At 40.5% G+C, this 18,342-nt stretch overlaps 1 protein-coding gene across 4 annotated transcripts in view; it reads right to left on the reverse strand.

Annotated features, from left to right (window-relative positions):
• CACNA2D1 (calcium voltage-gated channel auxiliary subunit alpha2delta 1) overlaps positions 1-18,342 on the reverse strand; it is a 659,278-nt gene that overhangs the window by 58,255 nt on the left and 582,681 nt on the right. For 2 of the 4 annotated variants that reach the window (XM_037889245.2, XM_037889243.2), the window contains exons 17-20: positions 17,310-17,384; positions 17,032-17,106; positions 4,458-4,529; positions 3,384-3,455 (exon numbers count right to left, since the gene is read on the reverse strand). In XM_037889245.2, the coding sequence (XP_037745173.1) occupies positions 3,384-3,455; positions 4,458-4,529; positions 17,032-17,106; positions 17,310-17,384 (294 nt within the window). Of the gene's footprint in view, positions 1-3,383; positions 3,456-4,457; positions 4,530-10,798; positions 14,104-17,031; positions 17,107-17,309; positions 17,385-18,342 lie in introns of those variants that run through there. The other 2 variants (XM_043552428.1, XM_043552420.1) reach the window with 2 other exon arrangements.

An 18,342-nucleotide genomic window follows, 5' to 3' on the forward strand; every position in this document is an offset into this window, starting at 1 on the left:
GTAGAAGTCATGCACTTTCCTTCACCTTTCTCTTGCTCCTTGTTTTTAAAGGATGTATATATATATTTAAAGAATGTCTTTGTATTGTCTTTTATGTCCCTTGCTAGCTGTAATTAATTTTGTGCCTTAGCCTTTCTGGGTACCTCTACACTGGAATAAAAGACCCATGACACAGCCGCAGCTGGGCCAGATCAGTGGGCTCGAGCTGTGCGGCTAAAAATTGCTGTAGAGACATTCAGGCTCAGACTGAAGCCTGTGTTGTGGGACCTTCCACACTAACGGGGTCCCAGAGTTCAGGATCCAGTCTGAATACAAACATCTACACAGTAATTTTACAGCCCCACAACACAAGTCAGCTGACCCAGACCACAGCGGGTGTTTAATTGTTGTGTAGATGTACCTTCCGATTTTGTCCCTACATGCTTGTGCTATTCTTTCATCCAGGTTTCCATTTTTTGTAGGGTTCCTTTTTGATTTTAAGTTCATTAAAGAGCTCCTGATGGATCAGATCAGATTAGAACAGAGTTCTGCACTCTGCCAGGACTCTCACATGTTGTGGGATAGACAATGGGTACCTCAGACGTTAATGGAGGGGGGGATTTTATTATTATAGTTGCCATGGATATGTGTGCAGGTAAAAGAGAACTTGGAAATATAAGACACATATGCTTAATGTTAAAGAAAAGTCTGGATTGTGCATATCATTCGAGATATTGTTGAAGATTAATTCATCAAGCGTAAACATGACCCTCTTATCATGCCAAAGTAATAGAAGGAGTAAGTGCTGGTCCTACAAGGGAGACTGATTTAAATGCAGGTCCTCAGGTTTTTCAGGTTTTCAAGAATTTACGGAAGGAAAACAAACACAACATGCCCATTTGCATCATTTTCTGTCTTTCCCTCATTTTATAAAACGGTCATCCTCATGAAGAAGTCTTGCAGCTGCTCATATTGCATTGTTATTGCAGATTCCCCTTTCTTAGAAGTTTTTAAGGTCAGGCTGGGATGATTTAGTTGAGATTGGTCCTGCTCTGGGCAGGGGGTTGGACTAGATGACCTTCAGAGGTCCCTTCCAACCCTGATATTCTATGATTCTATGATTCTTTTATTAAAAATAAAATAATCTAAATGCGATGAGGGTGAGAATGCTATGATTAACAACATAATTTTATAGTGACATACATACTTCACAGGCAAATGAAATAAATGGGACCTGACTCTGACCTCACACCAGTTTAATTAGTGTTGTGAGGTGTCCAGTTTTCGACCAGAATACCCAGTCGAAAAGGGACACTGGCCGCTCCGGTCAGCACTGCTTATCGGGCTGTTAAAAGTCTGGTCGGCATCGCAGTGGGGCTAAGCCTGGCAGGCTCCCTGCGTACCCTGGTTCCGTGTGGCTCCCGGAAGTGGTGGCATGTCCCTGTGGTTCCTAAGCGCACGGGCAGCCAGGAAGGCTCCACACACTGCCCCCAGCCCGAGCCTTGGCTCTGCAGCTCCCATTGGCCAGGAAACGTGGCCAATGGGAGCTGCGGGAGTGGGGCCTGTGGGCTTGGGCAGCACATAGATCCGCCTGGCCGCGCCTCCACCTAGGGGCCGCAGGGACATGCCAGCTGCTTCCGGGAGTCACCTAAGGTAAGTGCTGCCTGGAACCCACACCCAAACACCCTTCTATGCCCCAACCCTCTGCCCCAGCCCTGAGCCCCCTCCCGCACACTAACTCTCTCCCAGAGCCCACACCCCGTCCCGCACTCCGAACCCCTTGGTCCCACCCTCCAGCCGTGAACATCCCTTTGCACCCCAAAACCCTCATCCCCGGCCCCATCCCAGAGCTCAGACCCCCAGCTGGTGCCATCACCCTTCCTGCACCCAAACCCCCTGCCCCATCCCAGAACCTGCTCCCACACTCTGAACCCCCCATTTCTGTCCCCACCCCAGAGCCTGCATCCCGAGCCAGTGCCCTCACCCCCTTCCACAACCCAACCCCTTGCCCCAGCCTGGTGAAAATGAGCGAGTGAGTGAGGGTGGGGGGAGAACGAGGCGGGATGCAGTGAGCAGGGGTGGGGCTTTAGAGAAGGGGCGGGGCAGAGGCAGGGAAAGGGTGATTAGTTTTCTGCAATCAGAAAGCTGGGAAGCCTAAGTTTAACTCAATCGACTTCAGCGGGGTTACTCTGGCATTACACCAATGTAAGAGTAGGCTCAGGCCCAAATTCTCTTACTCATTTCAGTACAGACACAACGCAAGAGTTGGAGACAGTCAAAATGTATGCTGTTGGTGGGGGAAGGGCAACAAGCGTTACAGCACAAGGGGTGCTGCAATCCGTGATGCATACATATGAACAATTCCATTTGCTACTTTATGGTTTGTTTATATTTATAAGTATAAATTATGATTTATGTCCTTTTTTGTTTTTTTTTAAAGATATATTTTTCCTATGCAATTTTTACATCTCCCCTCACCTCTGAGGCCACAATAGGTCGATTCAAGCCTCTTCAAGCTGCTCCTACTATTTACAATGCAACCCCAAAGAGCTGTTGTGGCAGGTCGGAATCAACAAAGTGCCACCCAATCTGGTTGTTACTCCTCCCCTTGATATACACCCTGCCCCGGTGCCTTAAGGGCTGTGGCACAGACATATGGCAGACCTACACCATCTGTGGATTCCCCTATTACTGAGGGTTGCCAGCTCATTCAGCTTTAAAGCAGCTTTGTGTTACTGCAAAAGCTAGTTAGGGTTGAGGACCAAGCTTTCTAGGTCTAACTTCTTCGGAAAATAAAATTTAACAACCAAGACAGGATGTTTAGAAACCCACTTTATCCCATAAGCACACTAAGATCCAAAGTAAAATTTAATCTATACTATCACTGTAACTGTTTGGAAGATTCCTTTGCTTATTGTAATGAATCCTAATCTAGGAACTGTAAATTGTATAATCATTTCCCCCCCCCGCCATGTTCTTCATATCCAACCAGAATATAATGCCTTACAAAGCAACACATTCCTATACCATTTAAGACTTTTGCTAAGGGATTCATGTAAAGAATTATGACAATGCTCTGCTAAATCCTTGACAACAGAATTCAGGGTCTTATTAACACTTGTATGATTATGAAACACCAAAGAAAGAGAGAAACAAAACACCCTTGTTCTTAAGAAATGTCTGCTTTCCCTTAGTACAAGCCAGGAAAGTTGGCAACTCTGGGGACGGGGGGGACGGGAGGGGGGGGGAATATTTGTACAGGAATAATCCAGGAGGCTATTATAGAACACTGGAAAAGTAGAATGTTAGCTTTTAAATATAAAAGACAGGACAAAATAGAGTTTCTTGTCATCATTTTGCAGTGTTCTGTTCTGAAAGTAGGACAGCCTGTGTTCCAGTCTTACCTCATCTTGAGACTTGACCAATGTTTTAAATGTTCTTTCCCCACTTTCTCCATCTATCATTTTTTTCCGAATCTATATACAAGAAGGTGAAGAAAAAACAAAACCAGAAAAAAACAAACAAAAAAATAAAAAAGGAAGAAGGAGGTAGGGGGAAGAGACAAAAGGAAAATCAAAATCTGGGAGTGACATACAACATGATTAATGTTTTCCAAGATCTTTTGCATCTTATGAGTAATCCTATCATATTGACACATTTGAAAATAACAGCCCGTACACACCTACTTATCGTACCCCTACAAAAGAGAGCCCAACCCTGTAACTGATACTCTTGTGGAGCAATCTTATTGACACTAGTAAGACTCCTCATGATGGTAAGGACTCTACTTATATGAGTAGCGGTTGCATGACTAAACTCAGTGAGCCATGAGTATTAATTCCTGCACTCTTTGCAAACCCAGAACTCCCAGTGAAGTCAATGGGGATTTTCGGTGCAGAACTAATGCAGATTGCCTAATAACTGTAGTTATTCTCATGATAGCTATTTGAAAGTCAGCTGTAGTGTGTCTTAAAATGGATGTGTACAAACTTTTTGTTTCAGTCTGTGTGGATTAACCCTCCCCAAGTTTTACTTTGAGTTTTGGGTTCAATGCAGTACTTAATTGGAACCACCAACTTTCAGCTGGCATTATACCGAAACCTGAATTGCATTGTTTTGAATGATTCTACCATTCATGATGGCACTTCCCATTATATAGAGAGAATAATGGGGAATCTTAATCTTAAAACTATAATCTTTCAAATGACAGGGGTTTTTTAAATGTGCCAGGTGTATAAGAGAAGAAAATACATAGATTCAAAATAAATTTCAGAAACTGTTCACTAAACCTGCATTTCTCTTCAGACAAAAATCATACTTTGTCAGAGCAATGAAAATCTGAAGTCCTCTGTCATTTAGAAGAACAAGAGATTAAGGAAATTGGAGGAATCTGCACCAGTTATTATATTTCAGCTATTACCCAGAACAGTGAAAAATATATACATCATAGCAGGCACTACATTACTGGTGCATCTTACCTCAACTTTAATATCATTTTCTAGCTCAGCATCCAGAAAATCCAGTGTAACAGGCTCCTGAGATTTAGGATTCTGAAGCAGAAGATATTAAACAAATCAAATAATAAAGATCTCTCACTTGATGTTATGAATAGGTTACTGAAATCATTCAAACCCTCCCTGAGACCAAAAAAGACTGTTTATATAGGATTACTTACCATTCTATCTTTTAATCAGATATAGCATAGTGGATTGCTAGCAGTGCTAGTTCACTTAAAATGGATTTTAAAAAGAGAGAGGTAATCAGGTGAGTGATAATTGGATTAACCCTAAAAACTAGTGCTTGCCTATGGTCCGGCCACACACAGTGTTAATGGCTGAAGGCTGCTTCCTCTGCTATTGGTTAGTCACAAATTGTAAGCATGATAAAAGGGTGACCTGTCAGGCAAGGAGTCATTCCTTAACTTTCCTACCACCAAAAAGAAAGGGGAGACAGGCAGTGAGAAAATTTTCTGGGCGACTAGTAATATCAACACCTGCACTCTTCTACAGAAGACTAGTGGCAATGGCATGAGTCAGTTGTGGGTGGAGATGAAAGGGACAACAAGTACAAGACAAAGGAATGTCAAAGGGATAAGGTCCAATGAAAAGAATCTCTTATGGAAACGTGTTCATGGAACATATAGTTGCCTCAAACAAAAAGTCTGATATCATTTGTAATAAATGAAGCTTTGATAAAGCAAGGTAGTTAGCACATGTAAAACTTTAATCACACGATCAGTCCTACTGACTTCAATGTACTTCAGTACCTTGCTGAATCAGGATCTAAACAAGCAAAGAACTAAAATGGAAATGGTTGTGACCTGCAGAAACATGTCTTCCATATCTCACGTTCTGTATACCAGTGTTTTTCAAAGTTTGGGTCGTGACCCAGTACTGGGTCGCAGCATGTAAAGCACTGGGTCACCTTGCTCAGCGACCCAGCGGCTCTGGTCAGCACCGGCGACTGGGACGTTAAAAGTCCCACTGGAGGTGCTGCCTGGCCAATGGGACCTGGGTGTGTGTGTGTGTGTGTGTGTGTGTGCCTGCGGGCGAGAGCTACGCCGAGCTGCTTGTGCGCTTCCACCTAGGAGCTGGACCTGCTGCTGGCCGCTGCCAGGGCACACCGTGGTCCGCGGTGCCAGGACAGATGGGAAGCCTGCCTCTGCACCCTGGCTGCGCCGCTGACTGGGAGCTACCGGAGGTAAGTCTGTGCCCGAACTCTGCACCCCAATCCCCTGCCCCAGCCCCCCAAAACACAGAGCCCCCTCCTGCACTCCAAACCCCTCATCCCTGGCCCCACCCCAGAGCCTGCACCCCCAGCCCAGAGCCGTGACCCCCTCCCGCACCCCAACCCCCAGACCCAACACTGAGCCCCCCCAAACTCAGAGCCCCTCATTCCCAGCCCCACCCTGCAGCCCTCACCCCCGCACACCAACCCTCTGCCCCAGCCCTGAGCCCCTTCCACACTCCAAACCCCTCATCCCCAGCTCCATTGGGTCGCGGGCATCAAGAATTTTCTTCAACTGGGTACCCAGAAAAAAGTTTCAAAACCACTGCTGTATTCTACTTCAATAGTGGTGCATAAGTGTCCTTTAAAACAGAAGGTCATTGTGTTGCACTGAAACCCTTTGCTTCAGCAGCACTTAGCGAATTTTCCACTGGATTTTTTTTTTTTTTTTTTACACAGAATTGACACAATAAAGGGAATTGCTAAAGGGAGTTGTGAGTGCAGAGTGGATTCTGACAGAAAATCAGTCACGCTGCAGCCAATGTGCTTCACATATGTGATCCACAGATCACAAAGGTGACTTCATTCTAAGTGAGGTTCAAGATCTTCTTTTTCCGCCTCATAATCTTGAATGCATTTATCCTCAAGACACCCCTCTGAGGTAGGGAAGTACTATTATCCCCATTCCACAGACGGAAACTGAGGCATAGAGAGGTCAAGTAACTTTCCAAAGAGGAAGTCTTTGGAGAAACAGAGAATTAAAACCAGGTCTCTCAAGTCCCAGACTACTATCCTAGCCACTGGACCATCCTTGATGCACACGTGTGAAGTTAAGTGTGACTATATATGTTTGCTGGATTAAGGCTCTATGTAGGATTGTTACTGTACCAAGTGGTTCAGGGGGCACGGGGGGCATTGGCTGAACAAACCACAAGCCCTTAACAGCTATAATTTTACAACCATCTGTTCCTAACTATCCCTAGTCCTGGAGTAAAAGCTCTCAGCAAAATCCTGGTTACTCAAAAGTTATGCAAGGCACACATGTAGTTTAGGCTTTTAAGTAAAAGGATTATGGGGTATATTTTTTAAACCCTGCGAACATGATACTATGGATTGATTTAGTACAGAAGAGGAACCAGGTCACCAATGTATTTTGTTTTTATTCGCTGGAAGAAAATGTGCTTTGTGTAAATGGGACATTACATATAAAATGGGACTTCAAGGCCCAGCTTAGCTCAGTGGTTTGAGCATTGGCCTGCTAAACCCAGGGTTGTGAGTTTAATTCTTGAGGGGGCCATTTAGGGATCTGGGGCAAAAATTGGGGATTGGTCCTGCTTTGAGCAGGGGGTTGGACTAGATGACCTCTTGAGGTCCCTTCCAACCCTGAGATTCGATGACATCATTCCTTGTGATGTAATTAGCTAAGCAAAATTTATTATTGCTTGGTATATGCTAAGCTCTAATTTATTAGGGAGTTAAATCAAAGGGACAGAGGCATCTTCTTCCAGGTGCCACAGGATCAACCGTGCTAATTTATTTTTATAATAAGTCTACAATGTCTTCTTTCAAAGCGGCAAAGAGTCCTGTGGCACCTTATAGACTAACAGACGTATTGGAGCATAAGCTTTTGTGGGTGAATACCCACTTCGTCGGATGCATGGAGTGGAAATTTCCAGAGGCAGGTATAAATATGCAAGCAAGAATCAGGCTAGGGATAACAAGGTTAGTTCAATCAGGGAGGATGAGGCCCTCTTCTAGCAGCTAAGGTGTGAACACCAAGGGAGGAGAAACTGCTTTTGCAAATGCTTGGTGAAGATCTTGTAGGTGTTGGACTCTCTCTGAGGGGTTGGAGCAAATGTGGTTGTACCTCAGCGCTTGGCTGTATACAATGGATTGTGTGGTGTGTCCAGGATGGAAGCTGGAGGCGTGAAGGTAGGCATAGTGGTCGATGGGTTTTCGGGTATAGGGTGGTGTTAACATGACCGTCACTTATTTGCACTGTGGTGACTAGGAAGTGGACCTGCCGTGTAGATTGGTCCAGGCTGAGGTTGATAGTGGGGTGGAAGCTATTGAAATCATGGTGGAATTCTTCCAGGGTTTCCTTCCTATGGGTCCAGATGATGAAGACGTTATCAATGTAGCGTAGGTAGAGAAGGAGTGTGATTGGCGAGAGCTGAGGAAGCGTTGTTCCAGGTCAGCCATAAAAATGTTGGCATATTGTGGGGCCATGCGGGTGCCCATAGCGATGCCACTGGTCTGGAGGTCTATATTGTCACCAAATTTGAAATAATTGTGTGTGAGGATAAAGTCACAGAGCTCAGCAACCAGCTGTGTTGTGGCATCATCAGGGATACTGTTCCTGACAGCTTGTATTCCATCTTTGTGCGGGATGTTTGTGTAGAGAGCCACTACATACATGGTGGCTAGGATGGTGTTTTCTGGAAGATCACCAATGCACTGTAGTTTTCTCAGAAAATCAGTGGTGTCACGGAGATTGCTGGGAGTGCTGATGGCATAAGGTCTGAGTAGAGAGTCCACATATCTGGACAGTCCTTCAGTGAGAGTGCCAATGCCCGAGGCGATGGGGTGTCCAGGATTTCCAGGTTTGTGGATCTTGGATAGTAGATAGAATAACCCCGGTCAGGGCTCTAAGGGTATGTTGATTTGTTCCTGTGTTAGTGTAGGGAGTGTCCTGAGTAGATGATGCAGTTTCTTAGTGTATTCCTCAGTGGGATCTGAGGAAAGTGGTCTGTAGAATACCTTCAAGATAACACTGAACAGCACACTGATACACAGATACCCTCGCACCAACAGCACAAGAAGAAGAACTCCACATGGACTCCCCCTGAGGGGCGAAATGACAGTCTGGACCTATACAGGGGAGGCTTCCACCAACGTGCACAAGCAGAAATTGTGGAAAAACAACATCGCTTGTCTCATAACCTAAGTTGTGCAGAACGCAATGCCATCCACAGCCTCAGAAACAACCCTGACATTATAATCAAAGAGGCTGATAAAGCAGGTGCTGTTGTCATCATGAACAGGTCTGACTACCAAAAGGAGGCTGCCAGACAATTCTCCAATACCAAATTTTACAGGCCACTTTCCTCAGATCCCACTGAGGAATACACTAAGACCGCTATGCCTACCTTCACACCTCCAGCTTCCATCCCGGACACACCACACAATTGTCTACAGCCAAGCACTGAGTTACAACCGTATTTGCTCCAACCCCTCAGAGAGAGTCCAACACCTACAAGATTTTCACAAAGCATTCTCAAAACTACGATACCCACATGAGGAAATAAGAAAACAGATCAACAGAGCCAGACGTGTACCCAGAATCCTCCTGCTGCAAGACAAACCCAAGAAAGAAACCAACAGAACTCCACTGGCCATCACATACAGTCCTCAGCTAAAACCTCTCCAACGCATCATCAGTGATCTCCAACGCATCCTGGACAACGGTCCCTCACTTTCACAGGCCTTGGGAGGCAGGCCAGTCCTCGCCCACAGACAACCCGCCAACCTGAAGCATATTCTCACCAGCAACTACACACCGCACCATAGTAACTCTAACTCAGGAACCAATCCATGCAACAAACCTCGATGCCAACTCTGCCCACATATCTACACCAGAGTCACCATTACAGGACCTAACCAGATCAGCCACACCACCACCGGTTCATTCACCTGCACGTCCACCAATGTAATATACGCCGTCATGTGCCAGCAATGCCCCTCTGCTGTGTATATTGGCCAAACTGGACAGTCCCTATGTAAAAGGATAAATGTACACAAATCAGATATCAGGAATGGCAATATACAAAATCCTGTAGGAGAACACTTCAACTGCCCTGGACACACAATAGCAGATTTAAAGATAGCCATCCTGCAGCAAAAAAACTTCAGGACCAGACTTCAAAGAGAAACTGCTGAGCTCCAGTTCATTTGCAAATTTGACACCATCAGCTCAGGATTAAACAAAGACGGTGAATGGCTAGCCAACTGCAAAAGCAGTTTCTCCTCCCTTGGTGTTCACACCTCAACTGCTAGAAGAGGGCCTCATCCTCCCTGATTGAACTAACCTTGTTATCACTAGCCTGATTCTTGCTTGCATATTTATACCTGCCTCTGGAAATTTCCACTCCATGCATCAGACGAAGTGGGTATTCACCCACGAAAGCTTATGCTCCAATATGTCTGTTAGTCTATAAGGTGCCACAGGACTCTTTGCCGCTTTTTCAGATCCAGACTAACATGGCTACCCCTCTGATACTTTCTTTCAAAGTGATGGTCATATCCTTTTTTTTATCCTAACAAACAAAAGTTCTCAAGATGTAGCCCTCACAATTTGGCAGCAGCTAATTTGTAGTAGCGGGACAAAAATTAGACTTTCTGCAACATTTACATGGCCATTATACAGCATATGAATATTTTACTAAATAGTGCAGGTATGAATCTCCTCCTCCTGATGCCAGTTTCTCTCAATTGATTTCAATGTAGCTAGTCCCAATTTACATTGGTATGAGTGGAGAATCATGTCCTATATGTCTTGTTAGAAAATGTATTCATCTAAATGATTTTGGAGTACTGGGGGCCAATAGCCCAGCTCTCTGTCATACAAGTGCTATAGTTCAATGTAATTCACATGGGTATAAAAGATTGTAAGATCAGTCCCTAACATTCTTGAGAAACAAAGGTGCAAGTTATTGGATGGATGGTGTTTTCATTCTTTCAGTAAGTAAAAGTTACTCTCTTGTAAGAGAAGAAGAAGAAATTTTATATATCAAATGAAAGTATACGTTGGACAGGTTTGAACAAAGGACTCTAGGCTAAATACAGGCAATTAACCACTAAATGTGTATTTATAATTGCACAGGAATTGCCAGCTCTTATTCATCTAGAACATATACAATTAATCAACTTTAATGCAGCATCAATAAAATACATATCACAATTCATTACAAATTTATCTTTTGCTATTCATCAACTTTTTTCCAACAAAATCACACCCAACAACAAATAGCAAAAGGCTAAAATGTAAAAGCAAATAAAAAATATTTCCTTACATGCAATGGATAATGAATAGCACGATCAAACCCAAACAGCATGCATGGAGGCATTGCCATGGCAGAAGTGGCATTGTGAAGTTTGTATCCCATTCCAATACACAAAAGGACAGAGAAGAAAAGAAAATGGTAAAAAATAAAAAAAGCCATCACATCAAATTAACGTCAACTTTTTCTTTCAAATGATAACCTGAGCTAGTCTTAGTTAAGGAGGCCCAGAGGTTAGATGACTGATTTAAAACACAAACAAATAGTGAAATTCATGCAACAAAAATATGCATTAAATGCATCTTGCTGTTTGGTTTAGGGTCTCAAAGTATTTGACTCATTTGTACTTTATCTATCCCAGCATCCTTATGAAGTACATACTATTGTCCACATCGTACAGATGAGGAAACTGAAGTGAGTGAACATAGATCCTGAGACTTGCCAAAGGTCACAAAGGAAATCTGTAGCAGAGACTGAAATAGCAATATTAACTCCTAGTCCAATAGCTTAACTGTGGGGTTTTTTTTCTGAAGAATGTGTTTTATTTCTCAGGTATTTGGGCTCCATAACTTTTCCCTTCCTCTAGGTTGTCATTTGCTTGGTTATTTTTTTGCGTGCGTGTGTGTGAAGAAGAAACAAACTATCTATAAAGTTTGTTCTTCTATTTACCCATTCAGACATGCACACAAACAGACTAAATAAGCACAACTACACTAATAAGACCATACAAGAGCACGACTTAACAAAACGAAACAGAAGTACATCACCAGAAGTGAAGCATGCAAACAAGGTTAGTGCAAATCTACTTTCAGCCCGGGCAAAGAAGAGCAAGGATATGTTATTTTTGTGGAAGAAAGAAAGAGAGAGAGAGAAAGAAAGAAAGAACTGGTGCAGCAACATAAAAGTAAGTTCATTAAACTGTCATCATTGTGTTCTTTGAAAGGATTTTGAGAGCAGACCTATATCATTACATATGCTTAGAATATGGCATCTCTCTTCCTTACTTTGAATTACAAGAGTCTAGATTTTACCCTGTCCCTGAAAAGGTAAAACCTGAAGATGTGGACTGTCAGATTCTTTTATATACATTAAGCTAATCCATGATCAGGCTAAATTTGGAATTGTGGGTAAAATCATGGCCCTAATGAAGTAAATGGGAGTTATGTCACTGACTTGAATGGAGTCAGGATTTCACACTGTTTCAGTGCTAGTTAATTAATCTTTGTCTTCTTTACATAAGATGCTAACTTCATATACTAAATTATGTAACACCCTAAGATGGACTCCCATATGCGTAGGATATTAACATTATATACTGTATTTAATTTTTTGGATTGCTATTTATATCATTAAACCATTCTTTTTTTATATTTCACTGTTTTCAGTATGTGTTTTGTACACAAGGACTTTTATCATAATTCAAATTGCATGACCTGTCACTTATTTTCTTTCTGTGCTTAGTGAGATGGCTTCTAGACATAGATGTAGTTATGCTGGTTGAGTGACAGATAACATATGCACCACTTTTTGACTTCCACATAGAAAGCTACACAAATCACCAAGCTGCCATGAGGGTGTTATGATACAGCACACACTGTACAATAAGACGTGGCAATAATTTCAGAAAGAATGATGCAGAATCTTCCCCTGGCTTTCAGGTTTATGAAAACAAATCTAGCATAAGCAGTCTCCTTTTTCAAACTGCAAATTCATTTCCAAGTCTGAAGAATAATGTTTACAGCACAGCTCTAATTAGCAGCTATTAGTAATGCATCATAATTTAAAGGAACATATTCAGGTACCATCGTCAATAATCGTTTAACAAAGAAGGATGCAAACCTCATGCTTTGGAAGCTGTTTGTCAAAGTAAACAGTTCCCTAGTTAGGTCCCTCCTAATAAGCAGAGCAGAAGCTTTCTAAATCTAATCTCCAGCTCTATACATTTTAATGCACTAATGATCACCTCCGTCCACAGTTACCTGGGCATTGGGTCTCCTTTTTCTCACATTAACTTTTGGTATGCCCACACCAATATGCTGAAGTAACAGAAAAGCAGTAATTTATACCTTCATGCCATTAACACACAGTTAATTATTTATGGTCTATACTCTACCCCCAAGATCTACTCTTCTCCAGTGTGCATTTTCCTGGAATCACAAGACTAAGCTCATTTTGACAAAGTAGTTTCAGAGTTCTGAGTTCTCTGTTAGCATCACATGTCTCAAGCTGGGCAAACAAACAACAAACAATGGTAAAGCAGGTGAATTAAATTAATTGAGAGCTTTACATCTACATAACCAGCACATTCTACCAGAGTTTTAATAGATCAGAGAAAAGCACATTCCTTCTCACTCATCACAACATTTGCTCCTAAAAAAAACCACCTACCCTTTTGTTTTTCTTTTAAAAAGAAAACCAACATATATATAGTATGAAGTGCATAAAGTACATAGGACCTTATTCAAAGTCTACTGAAGTCAATGGGAGTCTTATTCATAGAAAGGCTAGGATCAGGACCTTAATGAACAGTGGGGTAAAGTACGTTGATATCAACAGTAGAGCCAGGGGTTCATCCATTTTCTATTTCAGAATTTGTATCCTATTAAGACTGAACATGTTGAGAGAAGTTTATTCCAGTGTAACTCCACTGACTTCCCTGATCAGATCTATCCATTGGGATAACTGATTCTGGCTCATGACAATTAATATATATATATATATATATATAAATATATAAAATTGACATTGAAGTGTAAATTAATATTTATAAATTGATCATCCCTCATTTAAAAGTTCATGTAAATGAGATTAGAATTGAACTCGTATTTTGTTAAAAATATGATTTTGTCGATTGTGTAACATAAATGATGGTGTTTTCTCAAGAACATCAGAATAAAAACCTTACAAGTTCCTAGTAAATGGTGGGGTTGTTGATTTGTGAGTTGTTACTGTAAGGCAATATTCCAAAATGTTAATTATGTTGAACCAGTTTTGATTTCAGGTTACAGATTGTAGGAAGGAAAGCAAAAGGCATTCAGAAGAAGGAACTAATGACACTCCAGCACACCCTCACCTCTTCAAAAGTAAATGAGTAGGTATGTTTTGGTATACATCTATTGAACAATTTCTGGCAAAGAGGGTTAAGACGTTGTTCGTTAGTATATTAAGTGCAATCAGAAAATTCAACTGAAAATTAATATAGTGTGTTAAGAGAAGATCAGGAGTTTTATAGCTGTCTTTGTAGTGTACCTTAGTGTGAGACGGCAGTTCTTGTATCAGTCTGAATTGCATGCACCACCCCAAACAAACTGGCAGTAATAAAGTCTAGTCTGTATAACTGTTAATAATAATAATAATACGTAAATGAAAGCATGCTTAATACTCAGTTTTTACATTCTGCAGAGGACATAAAAACACAATATATCATTTATAAAATAATACATTTTTAAGAACATTCTGAAACAGCCATTGGAGAAGTACTTGGGGGACATCTCTACTCATCTTCACTGGACTTCAGAACCCCCTTTAATTAAAAAAAAATCCATACTACTACTACTACTACTATGTGGTACTGAAGTACATTTTGAAAATAAATCCACATGTGAAAATAAATGAGGGTTTCCAAGAAAACCAATCTTAAAGTCATGAGATTAAGTGAGTTTTGGTGAATATGATATTATTTAAAAAGGCAGTACAAGAAATTACTCTTAAAGTGCTGGAATGGTAATAAAAATCTTGGTTATATAATACATCATGGTTCTTTGCTTTTTATACTTTTTAATTCCCTTCTTAAGAACAGTTTCTGTCACCCTATGATTTCATCAGGATGCATTCATACATTTATGAGCCTAAACTCATAGGGAAAACATGGAAGCCTGCACCCTAGCAAACACATGGTCTAATCCTGCTGGGTGCTGGCAGACATCAATGGAATATGAAATAAGTGCTCAGTACCAAGCAAGACTGGCCCCCAAATCACAGTAATGCATTGCATCATTTTGTTTGACTCTTTAAAAAGGGGCTCATATCAGTTGCATAAAAGGCGAGGAACAACAATAGACACTTGCCCCAACCATTTTGTTCTTAGGAGACCTCTAATAACCTTTAATGAAAACAAAATCACCCAGTAATGGAGCAATTAATATAAGTCATCAGTGTAATTACTATTTCTCTGAAAACTATTCAACATGTTAATTCATCAAGTGAAAGCTGACTAAGGGAGTCCTTTACACTTCATCAAAAGCCTAATGCACTTATCCATTAAACTGAAGTGCATGCAATTTATTAAACCAATAATCCAACTTTTCCTTTTCTTTCCTCTTTAAAGAAGAACTTTTACACTAATTCCAGTTTGAAAATGAAGAAAACATAGACAAAAAAAGCAATAGTTTTATAAATCTATTTTATTTTATCAGACAATATTTCTATATCTTCCCCTTGCTATCGTTAAGAGATTATTATGTTTAAATTATGATCTTTCCTTCCAAGATCAATTTCCCTTTCTGTTAGACTTCATAAGTACTTCAAACTTTTGTGTTTATTACATCACATGGAAATTTCTCAGATGACAAATTTAGAGTGATGACTATACTGCAGGATAAAATGAACCACTAAAAACCACAGATAAAGTCACCACCCATCCTTGGTCCTTCTTCCCCCGCCCCCGGGCTAAGTAAAATAGCTGGAAAAGTTTAAAGGGGCTCTAAAAGCCATGGCTCTATCTGCAGTAGGATTCCACTGGTGCAGGAACTGAGGAAGACAGCTATAAGGAGGACTTCCAAGGATGAGCTTGCAAGCCCTGCCATATATGACGTCACAGGGGAGAAGTATATGGAGGGAAAGACTGCAGAGATTACAGGCAGTCCTATAGCCTGTGGGCAGCTGGGGATGGTTCCCCAGGGCTAAGTTATGCAGGGAGCTGAGGAGCAGTACAGGATGAGAAGGCTGTAAAGGTGGTATAGAATCACTTTAGCCCCCCACTTCCCGCTGCACGGAGAGTTCTGCATTAGCAGAATCATAAGCAGTGCTAATAATGTTAATAGCAACTTTTAATATTAATAGCTGAAAAATCTAAAATCTAATATGCTTTTCACTATTTATCTTGGTTGATTTTACCCCCTTTCCTTTCACACATTTCTCTTGACTGGTCATTTTTACATTTATTTCTTTAGTTTCTATTTAATTTGACTTGCAATTTCTTGCGCACTAGTACAATGCTGCAGTGTTTGTGTTGCAGACACTCTGGGAGGAATGTTTATTGAAAAATGTTTCTAGTGAAAATAATACAAATCTCATTGAAATATTTCTATTGGATTAGACCACCTGACCGTGTCTCTTAAAACAGATGAGAAGATGGACTAAGATGGGTTTCAAAAAACCATGTTGAAACACAAATTAAAGCTCTGATCCAACAAATAATTATACACTATATAATTTTACTAATGTGAAAAGTCTGATTAAGTCTATGAGGCTACTTACATGAGTAAACCTTTATGTAAATATTTGCAAGATTGGGGTCATAATTAGCAGAGATTAGCACAAACCAAAACCTTTAATTTGAACATCTCCAAACTTTGAGAAAGTTTCATCGGGATTAGAGTTAGATCTAAATCTAAACTCCACATAGCTGACTATCTCTCTTTAGTGGGCCAAACTAAACCCTAGCAGTCAATAACCTTTGGACAAATTCTCAATCAGATCTCAACTCTAGTAATTAGGAAATGTGCAAGGAAAATATGAAAAAGCAAGCATAATGGTATTGCTATTTGTCTTTGATTTGCATGTTTGAAAGTTTTCCTCAGTACAAAAGTTCTTCTTTAAACTAAATCTACGGCAGCTAGGAAGAATAAATAAAATAAAATAAACATTTTCAAAAATAAACTCTTAAGGGTTCTTCTATTCCTGAGGTCACCTTGTAACAATCTTTCCCCGCCCCCCAAAAGAAGATACACTTCAGAATCAGTTTTAGTTGCTGTTATCACAAGCAATTCATTATTATTAAAATTATTATATTATTAAAGTAACAAATGATATGCTTGACAATAATGATGTAAGAGTGGAATGTTTGATTTTCATTTTTCATCAAGGTCCAAATCACAGTAAGATCAGTGGGAGTCTATTGACTAAAGAGGGTTTTGGATCAAACCCCAAATCGGGATATTTACCATTGCTGTATAGCACCTTAATCAGCACTTACAGTGTGCTTCTCTTATGTCTGATAAGAATCCCAGAGCTACAGTGATATAAAATAGAAGATTTTTCATACCTTTGGTTGAAGATCTGGATGAAGTAACACATAACCATTAGGGTCAATTGCAAAATAGTAACCATTTGGGCACAACTGAAAGAAAAAAGAAACGATATGCACTGTTATTAGACTTAGTCTAATGAAAAAGATTTCATTATGGCCTTCTAATAATATTCAGAATGTGGAAAATATATAGCTTAAGGCAAAGCTAAGTATCTGGGGGGTCTGTGAAAGTGTGTAAAAAGAATTCATACATAAAGGGAAATAGCTAATACCAACAGAAGAGGGCAACTTACTGTAAACCGTGGTGTCAGTTTTTTTATGTCCTCCAAAGAGACATCAACTCCCATAACTCCAAGAATCAGCTGGTTCTGGGGTAAGATTATAAAAAGTTAGTGGCAGTTTTAACATGTTGACAATACACATGCAAACATGTAGCAGCTGAATCTTAATTTTGCTTTCATCTTTTTTTTTTTTTTGGTGACAGGTACTAGTTAAAACTTATTTTGGGTGATACACGCCTACAGAGAGAGAGAGTCAGCTGGTCTTTTAATGCAGAGCAGCATAGTTATGTGAAGGTGCAGATCAACTACTGCACTCATATGAGCTTGATTAACTGACAGGAAGAAGAGAGCAGCTGCATGTATTTTAAGGACCTTATGCTACACCAGCCAATAAATGGAATAATATTAACACCAGCCTCAGAGTAAAATATTTCAGAAGGCTAATAAAAAGGGGATGTGGAGCTTGAAGTGAAAACAATACAAAAAAATGTACTTTCATGGATAAATGGGTAACAATTTCAAGAAGCAACAGAATAGGAGTATAAAAGGTATGATATATCTCCATTAAAGTCATTAACATTAATATGGCCCACAAAATTATGATGACTTAAATGACATAGTAACAACATATAAAGTCTTTATGAACTTTCCCTCATGTTTTGAAAATTTACAGTTTATACTATTTATTAAATCTTATTTCAAGTTTCCCTTCTTTTTTAAGGAGGGTACAAATAGAACATGCTCTTTGGTGTGGATATCATGTGTCTATGTATCTATACAGGATACAGCATAATGGGGTCCCAGTCCTGATGAGGGCTTCTAGGTATTTCAGCCAAGATTTTGAAATTCTGCTTGTGATTTTGGGTACCCTGAAATCCCCTAAAGAGATCTGATTTTCAAAAAACTCCAGGCACAAACTACTAGGAGTCTCAGGCTGGACACTCAAAAATTGAATCATGCAAAATCAGTACATACTTTTGACTGTAAGGTAACGATCAGTCAAACAACACAAAAGCCACTGTATTTAGCATAATGACAGGTTTCA

Source organism: Chelonia mydas, chromosome 1 (assembly GCF_015237465.2).
Source record: "Chelonia mydas isolate rCheMyd1 chromosome 1, rCheMyd1.pri.v2, whole genome shotgun sequence".
Taxonomy (NCBI): domain Eukaryota; kingdom Metazoa; phylum Chordata; order Testudines; family Cheloniidae; genus Chelonia; species Chelonia mydas.